This window comes from Numida meleagris, chromosome 10, assembly GCF_002078875.1.
Source record: "Numida meleagris isolate 19003 breed g44 Domestic line chromosome 10, NumMel1.0, whole genome shotgun sequence".
Lineage (NCBI taxonomy): Eukaryota > Metazoa > Chordata > Aves > Galliformes > Numididae > Numida > Numida meleagris.
In genome coordinates this window covers 15,377,333-15,396,706 of record NC_034418.1, presented here as the reverse complement: position 1 = coordinate 15,396,706, position 19,374 = coordinate 15,377,333, and the positions used below count along the sequence as shown (strand labels likewise).

General features: G+C 39.8%; 1 protein-coding gene across 2 annotated transcripts in view; it reads right to left on the bottom strand.

Moving 5' to 3' along the window:
* Nucleotides 1-19,374, bottom strand: part of PLCG2 (phospholipase C gamma 2) — a 59,932-nt gene that overhangs the window by 38,668 nt on the left and 1,890 nt on the right. For both annotated transcript variants that reach the window (XM_021408348.1, XM_021408349.1), the window contains exons 2-4: nt 17,281-17,522; nt 3,529-3,669; nt 1,044-1,137 (exon numbers count right to left, since the gene is read on the bottom strand). In XM_021408348.1, coding sequence (XP_021264023.1) covers nt 1,044-1,137; nt 3,529-3,669; nt 17,281-17,476 — 431 coding nt within the window. In that variant the 5' untranslated portion in view covers nt 17,477-17,522. The remainder of the gene's footprint in view (nt 1-1,043; nt 1,138-3,528; nt 3,670-17,280; nt 17,523-19,374) is intronic.

The following is a 19,374-nucleotide window of genomic DNA, read 5'->3' as shown; positions in this document are numbered from 1 at the left end:
TTAAAAGCAGGGGGAAGGGAGGAAGAGCTTAGAGAATTTTTAAGAAAAGCCTCACTGCAATGCACGTTAGCTTTAGCTGCCCAGCAAAATGCTGTCAGCAGTACTAATAGTAAATATCTAAACACACAACTGATCTATAGGTTGCTCACAGCGTGTCAGTGTTAAGCTTATCCTCAGTTTTCTAAGGACATCACTTTGTCCACAAACAGGTTGAAACCTAATAGCACTTTGTATACCAGCTCTCTGCTATACTATACAATAGATAAAGGGAGGAAGAAGTGAATACTTTCTCCTCCACTGGAATTGCAAGCAAGTATAGACAACATCAACGTCAATGCGGCAATTTGGTTAGGGAGACTTTGAGGACAGAGCAAATCCGTAAAACAGGCAACAGTGATTCATTCTAAACAGAAAAGTCCGCAGTGATGAACAGCAATCAAGTGCAGAGACAGTGTTAGAAGCTTGTCAACAAAATTCGCATTCTGAACATAAGCACTTTCAAGCATGACATCTTCAGAAGCATTCAGGGTGCGATTTCACCATCATGTTGGTGGCTGCTAAAAGGTAAGTAAGCCTTTAAGATGTTCATCTTCAGCCCTTCTCCCCAAGTGAACTGAGCACAGTGCCACGTGATGCAATGGTGTCAATAGGAGAAATTATAAAAGTGCACGTGTGAATCACTGGGACACAGGAGCTGCAACACACTTCTACTAGATCAAGCCTATTGTAACTGCATAACGTGAATTTTCCAAGAACTTAGATCAGACGATCTTGAGATTTCATTCAGAGATTTTGTGAGTGTCTGTGGCACAAAGAACAAGGTAGACTGCAAGTCCGCAACAGCAATTCCAGAACACGTATATAGAAAAACAGGCATGGAGAATTCCCATTTGACCTTTTTGTATCATCAACTAACTGGAAAGTTGTTGTTTCTTAAGGTAACTGGCAAGCACCACTTGTGGCACCTTAAAAACGTCTTTCAGGTCTTCTTTAAATTCCAGAGAAATGTTAAGTCTCACAAAGTGAAAAAAATGTCTGCATACCTTTCCGTGATTGCAGGCGTGGGAGCTCTCATGACCTCTTGATACAAGATATTCAAGCCACACAACCATTTATCAGCATCATCTTTAGAATCAGCTGAAAAAAAAGTAATATACAGTGAGAAAATAGGACGTAACTTGTGAAATATCGCTAAACCCCAGTACACAGAGCCGCAGGTCAACCTTTCTTCTGGATAAATCTCATTGCATAGCTTCATGTTGCTAATTCTGGAACTAATAATATACAGCATAAATTTGGGGGTGACAGGGTTAATCCTAGCAGCTCTGTCTTTCAAAAGGAGAACAGTTCTCTACATCATTTAACATGACCACCTGGTAATGTTTCAACACAACACAAGTAAGATCATGGACTGCATTCTCGATTTTCAGCTTTCCCTGGCAAACACCAATGAAACTGAAATCAATTTTTTGGGCCTTGGATGAGATGCTATCTTTACAGCTTTCAGTTGGGCAAAGTCTAATTCTCTTTAGAATGCTGGTTCTGAGCCGTCATGATGGCATTCTTCAATTAAACCAGTTCTGACAAAACTGGGAGCTCTAATCTGAGCAAATTCTTTAACTGCCTTCAAAGTAAAACAGTGTCTCAAAATATGAAGATTAAGTTTTATCAAAACATTTTCAAACAATGCTTTATCCCTCGGGATGAAGCTAGATCCCAGCCTCAGCTCCCTATGGAAATGTTTTTCAATTAGTTACAATTTTGGAAATAACACCCACTAACAGTGACAAACCAGTTCCACTCCCAAGACAATTCTGGCCTTTATGACAGCCACCATTCCCTTCTAAGTAGCAACCATTCAATATTGTTTAAAGAAACCAAGACAAAGCCCTTTAGCAAGGAAATGGATTTCCCCTTTACTTGAAAGTTATATCAGTCATATTGTTTCACAGTTCAGCATCAGGACATTGTGCCTCAAGGTACTGAGTGCTTTCCAAGTCCTAGCAGAAACCTGGGTTTGAAAACTGCCATGGAGGAAGGCTGTGTGGAGTGTCAGAGGAAACCAATCCGAGGTGCCTGGCCTGGATGTACTTAAGCACAGCTGCTTAAGCTAACTTCTCAGACCTCATCCAACGATGGTAAGATGATCTGGAGTTAAATATCTGTTACACTGGGTTCATCACAAGCAGTCTTTACCTTCCAACACGTCAGATTGGAAAGGTTTCCAGAGCTGCGATCTGTAAGCATTTAATTCTCAAACACACATGAAAGCTCTGTTAGCTTACTTGGAGTATTTAGTTTCTATAATAAAAAATGATCATTAAATAAAAAGGAAGGTTCTGTTACTGTTACAGTGCTGAGAAAGCACTCCTCTTTTCTCCTGTTAAGATTTTGCAACAACTTTGATGAATGAAATGGACAGGCACGTTTCTGTACAGGAAGGACAGAGAGAACTACCACTGCAAACAAATTGTTGGTGTGATTCTGAAGTGAGCTCCATCACAAACTTTTTAAGAATAGAATCTCTTTGCAAACTCCATCAGTCAGAAACCATATTCAGCCTGCTCTATAAAAACTGATATCCTTTTTCATTTCTCAACCTTTAGTTTTGCCACCCTAAATAATCTCACCTGAAATAAGAGGTGCTCCAAGCCTTACCCAAGATACAGGATGCACCACTTCTTTATTTCCCATCAATCTCTTCACTTTAAATTTACAACCTTTATGGTTCCCTAATCCTTCTTTAGAAGAGGTGTAGTATTATCAAGCGACTTGCACTCACACAAACTAAACTAGAACTTCAAATTAGCTCATACTTGCTCATAAACAATAGGAAAGTTTCTGTGATACAGACTAATTCTAACTCTATGGCTATTCCTTCCAGAATCGTTTGGCCACATTGAAAATGCCAGGGCAATATTCTGGCCACAGTAGAGACAAGAGCAAATCCTTTGCTGACTTTAAAGAGGACATCATCGTCCCTGCTCTTCAGCACTGAACACCTTGCAAGGGAGACTTAACCAGCAAAAGGTTTCCTTGCTACAGATGGCTGAGCAAATCAGAAACTATGCTAAAAACCTCTAGTATATCTGTCAACGTGATCTTGGGAAGTGATATATTAATAGAAACATATACAAAGAGACACAATATTTATTAACACTTTAACAGTAGTTGTCTTCTGATGAACAGCTAGCACTAACACTCCTAAAACATGCAGAGGTGTTGGCCATTACAGTGCAAGACAGATTGTGGCAACCGACTCATGTACTACATCCACAAGTTACACAACTGTTCTGTTTAGACAATATAAGGAAAAGTCTCATACAATGCACTTCGACAGCACAACATTACAAATGCGTCAGTTTAGAGATGTTTAATAGACAAGTAAAAGGTTTCAGGTTTTAAGCATTTGGTGCACTCCTGAACTGCAGAAGTAAAAAAATCGTAACATTCTTTGCATGATTGTTCCATTAATGTATTTGGTTGTTCAGTAGTTGGGTTTAAAGAGGAAACAAAAAAAAAGTTTACCTGCTAAACTTAAGGTATTGAGGACAAACTGGGTACCATAAAAAATAGTGAAGCAGTGTTCTTCTCTGTCTTTTGCTTTGCATCGTTCGAAGTCCTTTGAATTCTTTCCTGGGCGAATTTCTTTTATTTCCATCAGATCCACTGAAAGGAAACAACAGTAAATCAGTTAGCAGAGCTGTGCTTACCTTCCATCAGAGCCTGAAACAACAAGACAAAAAACTCAAAACATTATATATATATATATATACACATATACTTATACTGTTATAGATGGTTATATGACAAGAAAGGTAAATTGCACCAGCTTGCAATCCACAAATGAATGACTCAGTGTATTAATGACCAGAAGACAACATTTGGGAAAGACCAAAAGAAGAAGAAAAATAACTTCTCCTGTTGTTATCATATGACTGTCACTGACTATCAATGGACAAAGCTTATTCATATAGTCCCTTTGGGGTGCAGAAGGCATGTTTTCACAAAGGGAATTTATACTGAACAAGAAATTTCCAACTGTTCAGAGACAGAAGAATGACACAGGTTCTAATTTACCAATCTAAAAAGTATGCATCACATCTTAGAAAGTCAGCTTGCTTCAGTACACTCGCTAGCTCTCGTAAGAATACATGAAACAGGTGTATCTGGCAGTCTCCAGAAAGCAAAGAGAAAATCCAGCCAAATAATTAAAGCATTTACGAGCCTTTTCCTGGCCATCTCCAAAAAGATATCTGTCATTCAACATAACCTGTTGTAGCACCTTCAATTTGCTTAGGGCATAGCCAAATGGAAACAATGCACAGGCATGCATTTTCTCAAGTCAGCTCCCTTTTTGTCAAACCCTTCTTATACTGCCTGCATAAGAGCAGCGAGACAGCACTGAAATAGAAATATGTGTAGTCTCAAGATAAGATACTTATTAAAAAACTGAGGAAGTGGTTTGTTCTGCCTGTGAAGTAGACAAACAAGTGGCTCTTCCCACTTCTGGACAGTCTTGAGTTATGAGCTGCAGTATGAAGAGTGAAGAAAAACATTTCATGGCTGTTCTTGAAATGTGTTTATCAGACCTAGCAAGATCCAAGGAAAATAACTGAGGGTTTCTGTTCATGCATTTAAGAACTCCATAATATAAAAAGCAAGTTTTAACTGAGTACCTCATCACAGTTATTAACACATAATGAAAAAGAAACCAGGCTGCCAACAGGGTGGGGGAGCTGAACACTAGATAAAGCTTTGGCCCACTATCACTGGGTTTCTATGAAGCCAGTATGAAAAGGAGGGGGACACAAGCAAGGACATCCATCAAGAGAATGCTGATAATGAAACATTCATTCATTAATACAATTTTTTATTCTTTACAAAGTATCCCAGGCCAAACTTCCCACCCAACACTCCTTATTCTTTGACATTAAACAAGTTATCTTGGGAAAACAGGACCTCAAATGTCAACCTAGATTATCTTTAAGACACAAGCACCTTTCTTGAACTTATTTTTCCTAGTGTAATTACCTTCAAGATGGAGGGCAGCTGACGTCTCAACCTCTGTTTTCAGTCACTCTTTCAAACTACTAGATCATCTCCTAATATCTGGATGGCCAAGAGCCTTAAGTTTAAGTGTAACCTTCTAAAATAAATTCATGACATAACCGTAAATGATCCCCAACCAGAAGCTCTTACTGAGGACTCAAGTCTTCTGACAGTCTCACTTAGACCCCCAGCAGTGTATCTGGACACACATCCCAAAATGCCAGCATCTGAAAAAGACAGGCTAAGCCCACCCAATCACATTCATTACTCAGGATGCAAAGGAAGGAAGTACCTTAGTGGCCACATATATATATACATATATAATATACAGCAAGGGACCGTACACCACACTGGCTCATGCTGATAATGGGCAAGAACAATGCCAGGTACATTTTCTTTCCCTTTGGCCAACAAATCTCTGCTGAGAAACACAGTTTTAACTTGAAAGCAAAGCGTACCTTTCATTTCTCGTTCCCATAAATCCATGCAGACAAAACACCGCACCACAAAGAGCCCCTCAAAGCATAAACTACGAGCAGTGATAGAACAGTTTCACAATCTGCACTGCTGTTGTCATTTCAAGCGGCTCTTACCTCATCCAGACCTCTGAAACAAACACACAGCCTTGCTTAACGTCTTCCCTCAGTTACACATGCACTCACTACACTCCTTTGCTTTGCATTACAACCTTCCGGCCCTACCATTCCATTCCCTCGTGTGAATGTATGTGCATATACACACGTGCACAGGGATATTTGCACACACAGCTTTCACAGTGCTACTGCTAATCTTACATTCTTCTATTCACACTGCTTTAAGGACTGGACTATGAGGATAGATGTTAACAATAGAAGAAAAAAAAAGTAAATTATTTTTTCTTGTAAGGGCTAGTAACCAATTTAGAGAAAACCACACCATCCTCTTTGTGTATAGTAATATTGAAGGGCTGGAATTTGTTCACATAATAAGGCCTTATAAGAACTACACTGATCTTATGGGATTTCTCATGTGTTCTTTAGAACAAGCTCAATTAACATGAACTAAATGTGTTATTGTTTCTCTGACTTGTCCTTGGAAAGGATTGCTAAGCCCCAAATACTAAACAGTAAAACAGTGGTTCAGTATGAGAACAAAATTTAAATTAAAAAAAGAGAGAAAATGTTATAACAAGACCACAGACTAAGAATTTTACATTCCAGTATTTTTCAGGTAACATATGCTGTATGTCCTACAAAACTCTAGCAAGATCATTACATTTATTTAAGTAATGTATGAAACAGAACCACAAAATTAAACAAGTTTTATTAAATACTCTTTCGATTTTTACAGAAGAAATAGTATAATTTCATGTTACAGTTTCAGAAAGTGACTAGAAACTACCTGTATGTATTCCAACTATACTTTACAAGTACGGTTTAATATGTATTATTTCATATTGGTGAAAGGAAAGCTAGGGGAAAAACTGGAGGGGTAAAGAGAGAGACATGCACAGAAAGGATATATTCGGGTCTCGGCCAAGCCCTGCTGTCCCCCCACGAGGGCTAGAGTTGCCAGCACCCTCCACCCAATGCCCATTGCATCCGGAATGGCCAATCCCAATGATCCAAGAAGGGAACAGCCAGGAAAAGCAGCAACATGTTTCAGACTCAGATTAGTAAACCAACTGTACCAAGTTGCCTGTTACTGTGAACTTATTATAGCACAAACTGTCACCCAACAATTAAAATATAACTTCTTGCCTATGTTACAACTAGCAGCACAGTGCCTTGGGCACTCCATCTTCTTACTGCCTTGATGCTCTGGAGCCTACCTTCTTCTCAATTCCACATGCAAATTGCAGAGTCATTTTCTGACCTGTCTTCATGGACAGATATTCCCGGGGCCTAATATGTCTGAAAAAAGCACAGACCTGGACATACGCAGCTTGCAAATTGTAAGATCAACTACAATAGGCTTGCAAGTGCAATTTCCAAGTAACTTTATAAGATTACTGGATTTCCCAAGGAAACGCAGCTCAAAATGTGTTCCATAAGAGGAGCTGACTCACACCCAGCAAGATAAGGAGGACACAGCCAATGCATTCTTTAAGATGCCAAAAAGTTAAGAAGCCTAGAGCCACTCAAAAGATCTACAATGCTAGCTTACATTTCATCCATTCTTCTATGTCATTTCTTTCACGGGTTAAAAGAATCTTCTTGGCAGTCTCATCAGTCCCCTATTGTTTCTGACAACTCCCTCAGGTGACTGTTTAACCAGACTGGACTTTGAGGCACCTTCAGTTCCCATTCTGTTTCAGGCTCCGATCTGGATATTCAGTTTTCACCACATTTGTGGCAGTTTAAAGCCTGAAGGAGCTGCACATCTGCTCTTGATGTTTGGTAAATGTGTCTGTTTGGCAAATCAGTTAATTCAATGGATCATTACACCATATATAGCAACTTTCCAAAGACTGCACAGATTAAAAGGCACTAAGCAACTAAGAGTGCCTGCAAGAGCTCTTTACAGCCACAAATTTAACAATAACCTTTTGATCCGTAACATCTGCACTGATCTTCATTGAGATAATTTGGCAGCAAAAATCACAAGTTGCTGTTACCTTTCTTTCAGCTACCCCAGGAGGCAGATGGGAAAACAGAACTTGGGTTCCACTATAGTAGGTGTAGGAATGATGCAAACAGAGCTGCAGAAAACATTACACTGTTGTATATGACAACACTGTGCTGATCATTCCAGGTACACTTTAAACAGGAACAAACCAGTACTGCTGTCCAAAGGGAACAGTTTGCCTCCTTCCAGCCCTAGTGCTCACACATCACTTGTTGCTTGCAGGAAGCACAACTGTTCAGTGGCCAAGCAGATAACTGTGTGAAGGAACTGTGCTTAAAATCAGCCAGTGCTAACAGCAGAACTGCAATACATTAGCTGGAAGTGACCATGTAAGGTCACATTAGGAAGGCATGCTTTAATACATTAAATGCATTATTTACTTTGTTAGGTATTTTCAACAGCAGTCCCCAGAAGTCTACAGGGAAACTACTAGCAATGTTTCAGAAGGGAAAATAAGGGACTCTGATCACCCAAGCAGTGTGGACCCAGACACAGGGGTGGGCACTCTCCATATGAATATCTTTGCATTTTTCTGAGTATACATAGTAATGTTCTGCACAAGCATTTTTAGAATCCACATCTTTTCAACAATTTGCATTACAAAATATTCTAAAGAAGGTTTCATTTCAGAGAGGCAGAAGCCACCTCCTGCGAGAAAGGCTATGTGCAAATGAGCCCCCACTGAATGAAGAAGGCCTTCAGTATCCTTTTGCAAATGGATTTCACTGCGGTTTGTGAGGACAATGACTTTGGTCTCAGTTTTACGGAATTAAAGTTTAACTATACAAGGTGTGTCTTCTGTTTTATTCAAAACAGCAGTGAAACACTGTGTGCAGCTCTAAAGAGAAAAAAGTGAGGCTTCTCTCACAGAAGGGCAAAGTCATATGAAGGAAGAAACCTGAAGCATGTGAGTACAGGAGCGGTATGCAAAGCGATTCAGCTCATACAAACAGTGGAATCGAATATGACATGCAGCAGCCCAAGGAATTACAGCTAAGTCACAGAAGTATCTGAAAACACAGTTTGCAAGGATGCAGCATGAGAAATGGCGTGGTGGGTCTTGGCACAGGACCTGAGCACCTTCCCAAGGGGTCCTCTGGGGCTGAGCTGTGTGACTGACAGAAGCCTTAGTGATGTGCACCATTTAAACCAACAGGCTTTTAAACAGCCATGTCCCACAGAGCCCTCACCTACAGAAACAACAAATTACCTTCTTACCAATGATAGCTACACCTTATAAATTAACAGCTCCTGACTGGACTGCTCAGCAGAGCAACAGCATGTTACAGCCCTTCTCAGTTTGATGGGCCCTGATTTCAAGGGGCCACAGCCTTCAAATGGCTTTTGGCTTCATACTGAAAAGAAAAAGGCACCTTCAGAAAATGAGAAAAACAAACATATGTGCCCATAAAAGTTGACAATCTACTCTCTCAAACAAAACAAAAAGCTTGCCATGTAAAACTTTGACTTTGGGAAAATATACTGGAGTATCTACATCTCCCACCCACTCTGATCAACCATATTAGCAGCGCTCTGGTCTGCAAAGATCACCAAGCTGGATCCCCGTTTCAGTGGCCAGCCACAACAGGAACTCTGGTCTGTGTAAGCTAGCATTAAACACTGCAAGAGTGAGTTGCTGAAGAATGATCTGAAAAGAGCTAAAGGCTAAAACACGTTCAGTTTTTTCATTTGACCACAGAAACCATGCTCTGAATTCTCAGTTGGAGGCTTACACAAAGATCCCCTGGGTAAGAACAGAAACACACCAGTTTCAAATTAGAAAAAGGTGAATTTTAATATTTCTTTGAAATGATACTCCACAAAGGGCAAGAAGTAGATTCACTTTTGCAATGACATTTTGTTCTTAACAGTTTATAGAATGCAAATTAGAAAGAAACGAAAGAACACGATCCTGGAGCATTCAGTGGGAGTTATGTTTGTTTCTCCTGTTTACTAATTACTACATGGCTGAAAAAGTACAGAAATTTAGACAGAAAAAAAAATGACAATGGAAAATTAGCAAGATGAAATCTAACCTTCAAGCCAAAAGAAGCATTTCACACTTCTCTGCAGAATATGTTGATATTCACTACTTCACCCAGAAAGGTGGAAGTGCTGTAAATGTTCATACCATCCTCTCCAAAGAGAAAGAAAGAAAGGTTTTCCACAACAGAGAAAGTTCTCGTAGACATTCAAATTTTACTAATTAGATGACTTAGCGATTTAACTTGGTGAAAAAAAAAAAAAAAAAAAAATCCCCCAACTTTGCTTAAGAATGTGAGCTACTTCTACAACCAGCCTCTTAGGTTCTTGCTAGTCTGACAGCTGACAGGGTGCTCAGAACCAAAACGCGTTCCCTTCAGATCATTTCAGCAGGAATATTAACGGCAAATTCAGCAAAATTTAATATCAGAGACAACATGCTGCAGGATAAAATCCACAAAATACAAGAATGAACATCTAAATAAATAAATATCTTGTTAGAACAGCACCATCTGTGGCAGCATACATAAGCTTGCCATTGTATTAGTTACACATCCCTGCATTTCAGCTCACCCTGTAAACTGCACTTGGCCTGATCTGCTCCAATTATCTACATGACTACATTATAGGTGCACTGCTGCTTCAGGGTGCATTGATCATTATCCAGGTGCAACATTCTGCAGAACTGTGGTTTCTACTTGGCAGTGTAACAAAACCTGAAAACAAACACAGCGCAATCCCACAGATCAGGAACAGAGCAGTACTCACAGGTTTAAATTCTACGTACAACATGAATTTACTGAGTTAGTTCTTTGTTTCTTTCACTCCCTTTCTTAATATATCCCTGAAATACGAAAATTCCGCTTATGAATTTTTAAGAGGACTAATTCTGTGAAATCTCCTTGTTTGAGTGGGAAGTAAAGCTCACGTGATTTTTAACAGTCTCTAACAATTCTATTTTCATATATTAGACAAATCATTAGTAACATTAAATGAATCTGAGCTGGTAAATGTATTAAAAAAGTGGGCCACAGTCATTTTGTTCTACAAACTCCGGAAAAAAAAAATAGAGAAAAAAGCAGGAGAAGAAAGATAACATGAAATTAGCAGCTCATGTTAATTCTAAAATAAAATGTTATTCACTGTGAGTCTTAGGTGTTAATTAAAAATGAAAAAGGTATGAGGTATTCCTGCTACATTAATATACATCTGGAATGAAGATATGTTAAACTGAAGTACATCATTAGCTTCCAAAGCCTCAGTTTCAACAGGCTTTATTCCTGTGCTTCACAATTTTGCCGTGGTGGTGTCAGGGACATCTCAGAGCATAAATTCTCCTGGCTATTAATCATCACTTCACACAAGCATTGATGGAGGAGCATGCAGAAACTCCCATGTTTTCCAGTGACTAATCAGACTCCAGCTGTCACAAACTTTCCCTTAACAGCTCTCCTTAAAGCACTTCCCATCTGATACAGAACAAAACACCCATTCCAGCTCACCTTTCAGAAGACCTGCAACTTGTCGAGTAATTGCTATACCAACTTAGATACCATAACTTCTTTGCGCCTTAGTTTATTCCTGTGCATCTAATTATGCATATCACAACACATAGAAACATTCGAAGCTTTATTTGGTAGCACTGAATGCACTCTAAGTCAGCAAATGCCAGGTGCAGGACCCCAAACATGTCTCTTGGCAGAACACTGCCTTCAGTAGATCCCACTCCTGCTCGCCCTTTCCTTCCTCTCTGCTTTTCACAGCTGCCAAGTAGTTCTCTGCACTGCTACCTCAGCTATGACAGTGCAGCTACTTTTGGGCCATCTGCTATCCTAGCAAAGACACAGAGCAGCAGGGTTGCTGAAACGGGGGCAGAAGTGACCCCAGAAACCACAGCAATGTCCAGCATATCTATTGTGTGGTCAGCCTGCAACAGCTTAAAGAGGATAGAGCTTGAAGAGCAGCACAGGTGTGACCGAGGGGCCACCACACAGCCCCATGCACTGCTGTAAAGGGCTTACATGCTACACAACCACACAGCAGAACTAGGGGAAGTGACGTGCTGAGCAGCGCACTGCAATATTGTCACAGCTTCACAGTCAAGCATACAGCATGCAGAAATTAGTGTTTGCCAGAAAAGAACCATTACAAATTGAATAAGCAAATCAATTCCCTCCATACCAGGAAACTGAAATATCCTTTTCTGATGTGTTGATAACACAAAAACTTGTTTAGCTCTTTTCTGGTCTCCAAGATCGGTACTTCTGAAACTACAAATCCATAAACTAATAGGCCACTAAAACCTACAGGTACACAATCCATGGACATGTCCTATTGGGTCCCATTCAAGGCAAATGTATTTATACCACATTGCAATACACAAAGCACAAGAAAAAAAGTAAATAAATAAAAGACTCGAGGGCAAAAACATTGTCATCAGAAGTTAAATCAATGCTCAGTCACCAATGGCCTGGTAACTTAGGATCGAGAGCTCTGAGATTCTGAGCCCCACAAGCAGTCCCATAGCCCGCCTAGCAAACATTATCTTTGTAGTTTAAAAGGATGGAGGACAATGCAGAATAAAAATAAATGCCTTTAGTAAGCAGAAGGCAGAAGAAAAAGCCCAGTCATTTTGTAGCCACTACCTACACATGTTTCCCCCCGATGACCTCAGAGCTATGAGGGCACCTAAAACGCCTCTCTGTACAGAACTACAGCAAGATGACCAAAAGAAGTCCAAGCATGGGGGAACATAGTCATATCTAGCACAGATCTGTTTCCCTCAGCTTTTTGCATAGCTCTCTGCAAACCCACATACGGAAGCACACGTCACTGGCATTCATTTTAATACATTAATGAAATCCTGCATGCCAAACATCTGTGATTACAACTCTTCTAAAAGATGCATTGCTCCCTTCTATCTATTTCAGTTTTGCTCAGTGGGTTCATTGGACCCAAGCGAATCCAGGAAAGGCATATGTAAGGTGACAAAGAACAGCAGCACTAGGAACCTTCACTAGGCCTCCACTACACCAAGAGAACTCCGGGTCAGGCAGCTGCACTCTTTCCATTGCTGATCCTTCCCCTTTCATTTAAAAGAAAACTTGATACTTCCAAAGAATGTAAAATATGGACAAATTGTATTTATTTTTGCTTGAAAGGTGCTCGGATATTAGTCTCTTCGAACACTGCAGGCTATAAGGAAGACACCTCAAGACACCTCACCTGATCTGCGTTTGGTCCTACAACGTGTTACACTTTCCAACAGCAGAATCACATAAACCCAAGAAAGACAAGTCTCACAAGAGGATCTGAGTTTCCATACATCGAGAAAAATCTACAGCAAGCCTGATTAGCTTGGACAAGCTCAACAGCTACGTTGCCCTCACGAAAACTGAGCCATCACCCAAGAACTCCCTTGGCTTGAGCAATTCTTGGCTGCACAGCTGTGCAGGACAGAAAGCCTGAGCATGCACAGGTTGTCCACACCACTAGGACAACTTGGAGGAAGAGTGTGTGCAACCACAAATGGGTAGCTCCTTCCCCTCCCTTGCAGGTGGGCAGGGAGGACTGACTCTGACAGAAGAAGTGGTACATGAGGCTCCTTCTCCCCTTCAAGGGAAACAGTGAGGTTACAGTGTGGTGTGTGTTGCACAGCATGATCTGTAAAGCTAGAACAAAGCACCAGCCGAAATAAGACCTTGTGCTTGCAAAATTAAGAAGCGATGTAGCACCATTCAGCACCAACACAACTCTCAAGCTGGAAAAAAAAAAGTTACCAAGACCCTCAGATGCTCTATTAAAGTAGGAGGACTTCCGTGACACGTATCACTTGAAAGTTTGGCTCCCTGATCTACTGTTGAAATAGCATATCCTTCTGAAAGGACACAGGTAACCTGCACTACTTCACGCAGGAAAAAATACGGAGATTTCTCACCAGTCCCTTTTTGTTAGAAGATCTCTTTAGTATATTGTGACCCAACTCCTTCAGACGGCCAGTGGAAAATCTCCAATACTCAGGCATTGCGCAGTCTAAGCCACATAGTGAAGATGAAGACTGCTTAAACCAGACTTCCTTATCTCTGCATATCATCACTTGTTACCACACCAAAGGCTTGGAACTAGGAGTTTTATAAAGAAGTGTAGTTCCATTTTTACGTACTCATCCAGAGTAACATATCTACACTGAGCAGGAAACAGCTATGATTTTAGCAACTCTTTCACAGAATCATAGAACGGTTTGAGTGGAAAGGGACCTTTAAAGGTCATCTAGTCCAACTCCCCTGCAATGAACAAGGACATCTACATATTCAGAATGGAGTAAAAGGCTGCTGTTTTTACTCCATTCTGAATATAAAGGCTGACAGCTTTCTACCAAAAGTGACCGTTCCGCAGGTAACGCAATTAAAAACACACAGAACTACCACACCGAGGGCCACGGGGCTGTCTAAACATTTCCTATCAGCACAGCTAATCCTACATCTCCCTTGCACAGATCTACTTAACCCAAATAAAAGTAGCTGCCTTACTGTTAGTGTGAGGCTTAACTTAAATCCCTTCCAAAACAACACTAACCAAACTGAAAAAAGTCCTTGTAAGAACCTAAGGGATCACCCACAACAAGCACTGAGCAGAATCACCTCCACTCATTTGTGCAGTTATTTCCAACATCCACTGGTTGGGACAAACATCCAGTACACAGTGACACATTAAATGATTATTGTATCTCTCTGTACCATGTTCTCCTGGACTGCTGAAGTTACTGTACCACTCTTACCCATAATGAATGCTAATTCTTGCTGGAGTGCAGCACATGGAAATAGCAGCCATTAAAATTCACATCACAAATACTGTTTACTGAAAAGCACCTCTCAATATTAAAGCACAGGATATTGAACAACAATCTAAAACTTGAGATCATAATTCCATGCCCTTTGCCACTAAACATACGTATATATTGCAAATGTGTAAAGTTTTTTTTTATTTCTCACAAAGTCAACACAATTCAACAGTGAATATTTGGGGTCATTCATATGTACATTTATATATACAAGTGGAAATAATTTTTCTCTTATCATAAAATTGTTTGTATCCTTTTAGCACAGCTCCAGAGAAATAAAAATTTTAATTCCCCTATCACTGGTATTCAAGAAGCCTATCCTTTAAATTACTAAGACGTAAAGTGCAAATCCAGAAATATTCCAATTTTCAAGCAAAAAGGAAGCCTGAGCCTCAGTCAGAAGAAGAAATAGCAAATTTATTTAAAAAAAAAAAAAAAAAGATTTCCTTCCTCTTCAGCAGAAACACAGCAAGTTAAAGCTGCAGTGACTTTCATTTCAAGTAGACAGAACCTTTCCAACAGTTCACATAATTTTCTGAAGCAATGCTTGCAAAGTAATTCTCAGGGTTAGGGAAGGTTCTTTGATTTTTAAGACGTATCAATAACATCGATTGACTGAGAATATGCAAATGGCATATTCTCAGTAGGGCATATTCTCAGATCTAAAGTTTCCATTGTTTTAAAGGTCACTTACATGTTGCTGAATTAAAATAACTGCTACAGCACGAGAACTTTCAGGCAGAAGCAGATGGCCTTTGGATAAATTGCAGGTCTACAGCGGAATTCCCTGTTCTGGTAACGAGTGCCAGCGTATCTGGAGGCAAGTCATTATCCTGCTGGATTACCCAGGTGTCAGAGTCAAACACAATATTCACCTTTTCTTTAAAGTGTCAACTTCTATGTGTAGAGCAAGCGATTTAATTAACAGGATGTAGTACTAGGCACACACCTCTTTAGGTCTGGCTGCTTTGTGCAAGTGGCTGCAGCAGTCTTGAACTCCACGATCCCACGTTATTTTTGTCAGAGGGCTCTAAGGCCTCATTCACCCACTACATGGGCATTTCCTATTTTGTCCTAATCCATGCATCACCCTAGTTTTTATTTACCAAGTACATTCAAGCCATGCTCTCATAACTGAATTACTCCTCCACACAGGACCCGGTCTTCAGCATGCCTCACTCAAGGATCTGAGCATATCAGAACTACTAAAGTACTTGCATTCACACTCATAATTATAGGAAGGGATAATTACCCTCATTTCACATGAGTTTTTCCCAGAACACTACATACAAGCACATTTTCACCACCAATGACAAAAAAAAATTCTCCAGACAACCAGCCTTTCGCTCCATTGCAATAGATTTCCTGTTGCAGATCCAGGCCCTGCAAGGAACAAGACAGGAACCAGCAGAAACAGGAGCAAGTAGGAATTTAATGCTTGTAAGTAGCATGAAGTTACACAGGCAATTCAAAAATCACGTACCTTCTCAGTGCTTGTCTTCACAGCCTTACAGATGGATGCATTTTTAGCTTACTGCGGATTTAGCAAAAAAAGAAGTTTCTAAAAATCCAAAAATCAATAGTCAAACTCCATTCTCCTTCTGCCCACTTTCTGTCACAGCACTTTGTAATTTTTGCCACACGCACGCCTCCATATCTATGACCTCTTCTCTCACCCCAGTTTAATTTAGTCTCAGTTTCCCTCATGTTCTTAACCTCTCTTCCTTCTCTCAGGCCTGGACCAACCTGTTTCTCATTGAGCACTGTCTCTTCTCATTAAGTTCTAGTCTTACCTCTGAGATTCCCTGTGCTATACTTAATTTCTTACTACAGTATATCTGTTCAGCCTTCACAGCTCTCCATCTCCAGACTCCAACTTCTTATCACAATTTCAATTCCTAAATTCAACTCCCAGCTTCTCATATTAGCTGAGGCTGACCAATAAATGATTCTGGCAACTCAGACAATTCAATCCCTTTACTGAAGGCAAACACCGTTTAGCAGTAATAGAATAACACAGTAAAATAAAACAGTTACCACGTGGTCATATGCAAACACTATAGTTACATTATAATAATGGGAACTGCAAGAATCCCCAAAATTGCAGGTTGAGCTTCGTTGACATCAGCCTTATTCAGTAATAACTGAAAATTAGTTTCGCTTTATTTTATACCATGGCTTTTGTAGTCCTACGTAGCTATAAATCCCACTTTTATTTCCCCACCTAATTATAGACAGTTTAGATAGCAACCAAAGAGGCACTGTCAACTCAGGACCTTCAAACCATCCCTCGTATTTCACGCCTCCATCCCCCTGAGTCATTGGTACTTTCCAGCAATGGTCCTAAAAAATTATTCCTATCCTGGTATGGCAAATTCCTCAAGAAAACAAATTTTAATTCAGTTTCCTTTCATTTGGAGCTTTTTCTTTTGGAGAAAGAGGTAAAGAAGTACTTATCATTTTAAGCTACAAGACCTCTTGATGCTTAATGATGGAAAATAGTTGTCACTCCTAACAGAGAACACAGGTAGTATCATACTCAAGGACAAAAACTTGGAGTGCAAGATTTAGGGAAAACGCATGTTAACCATATATAAGCACAGCATTATTCAACTAACTAATGAACTGCAGAAGATTTTTCAACAGCACTGCAACAATTCAGCATATTCTTGGCAAATTACCAAACTCTTTTCAGCCAAAAGCTTCATCATGTTAATAAAGGCTCAATAAATAAATACTTGACAATTACATTAATTTATAAGTAACTCCAAGTTCAGGGACACTTTGAAAATACTCACAGAAACCTTCGATCTTGTCAGCTGTCTTGCTCCAGGCTACCTGCCTGGTTTCCATTATAACTTGAATAGTCCTCCTTTCCAGACTACTCTTCTTAATACTGAATACTGTCATGACAGTTCCCAGCTCCAATGTCCTTTTGATCTGGCTTTTCTCATACTCCGGCAGCTCTCCATAATCTATACTCTTTCTGGGCATTTTTTTAGTTTTCTTTTTCAATCAAACCTTTATGGTTTTCACTGTGCTGAAAAGAAAAAAAGAAAGAAAGAAAACAGACCAAAAAAAATCAGTATTTAAAACAGTATTTTTATTCCTTTAAAACCATATTTATAAAAATTAAAGATACTGGTGGATCCACACGAACAGACTCCTTTAAACAAAGCTCAAACCCTGACTACATTTATCTTGATTTGATGACTTCAGGAGTCTCATAAGACATCAAAAAAGTATCACTTCAAGCTTAAGATCCTTTCAGGTATCAGATCAGTTTTTACTTACCATTTTATAGGGAGTAAAATACCATTAAGTCTTTGCTCATGGACATTTTTCTATTTGACAGAGAGAGAACTAGCTCTTTTCAGCCATTCCTATAAAAGTTTCTTCATTGTTTTAGGGTATTTGTAGACCTGCATGCCATAAAAACTTTGTGAGTTCTATGTTATGCTGGAAGTTAAATCTTCAGTTCTGGATTGAAACTGAGGGTAATTTAATTTCTGGAACTGTAAAAAATACCTGGAAATCGATTTTGTGCTTAGTATTAACAATCAAGATATCAATATGGAAAAAGATATTTGCAAGATTCACAGCACAATCAAAATCCTTTTCCTCTCCCCTACTTATATATATATATATATTCACAATACTAATTTCAGACAGCCAAAATGCTGTGCTCATGGTGAACGGCAGCAGGTTTGCTGTTCTCCTTGCCTCGTCTTACTACAGAAGCATTAATTTACTGCTTGAAGAGAATTCCAGAAACCTAATTACAGGCTTGATTACTCCTCAGCAGGATTATTTACAAACAGAAAGCCCTAGAACCTGCTCTATCATCCATGTACAAAGAAGGAAGTGATGCCATTTTTGCCCAAGCAGCGGGAGCTGCTGCCACACGGTTCCCAATGACTCCCTTTAATTTCACCCCTGGGCAGGACAGGTTTAAGTGTCCTGCTGGATTTCCCTCTGGCAGGCAGCAGCCACAGCATCCCCAGTGTTCTCCTCCTGTCTCCTCAGTCCACTACTCCGCATCACAGTTTCAGTTTCTGCACTGATAACTAATTTGTCCGTGCCACTTCTCGCTTCCCCTTGGTAACTTCTTCCAGCTCTCCTCCCCCTCACCCCATGTCAGTCTCCTGACCTGTGCTTCACTAAGGAGCTCTCTTTTCTGCTCTCTCATTAATACCACAAAGCTGTCTTTCAACCTTGTGTCTCTAACCACTTTCAGTCCCATCTGTCAGACTCTGAAGCGGTCCAGTGCAATCTTTCCAATCTCTTTTTAAATTCTACAACTTCAGAGAACACTGTGTTTTTTTAGGCTATCAGAGAAGCAAACAAGGCCCTTCTTACCCACAGAACGGCCTCTTCTGCTTTGCCTGCACTGAACCTGAGGTCCATCTAGTGTTTTGCAAAGAGTTACACAGATTATACAGTGTTTAATTAGCTAGTTACTGTGTAAGGAAGAGTACTCCATTGTCCTATTAGTACTAAAACTATATAAATATCTATGCCAATCCTACAACTGAGACCTTTGGACAACTTTTAAGTGTCATAAACAATGGCAGACTTCAGTCAGAATGTGGCTGATCCCTTCTGACTCCCTGGGACTAATCAGCTTAACATTGCAATCACCACCAGCTTGCATCTAACAATTTAGCCATAATCATCTAGCTACATTGACTTATAACAACAAAAATACAAGGAGAGCAAAAATAAAAGTCTTTGAAAAGCACATTGTTTTGGAGCTGAAAAATGAAACATGCCTTAAAGCAACATGAGAAGGAATTTCTAAACATAATAATTTTAATAAAAGGCAATGAAGCATTTTTTGAGAGATTAGTCCCTTAGTACAAAGGAACTGTCTCTTAGAGGTGGCTTCTAAA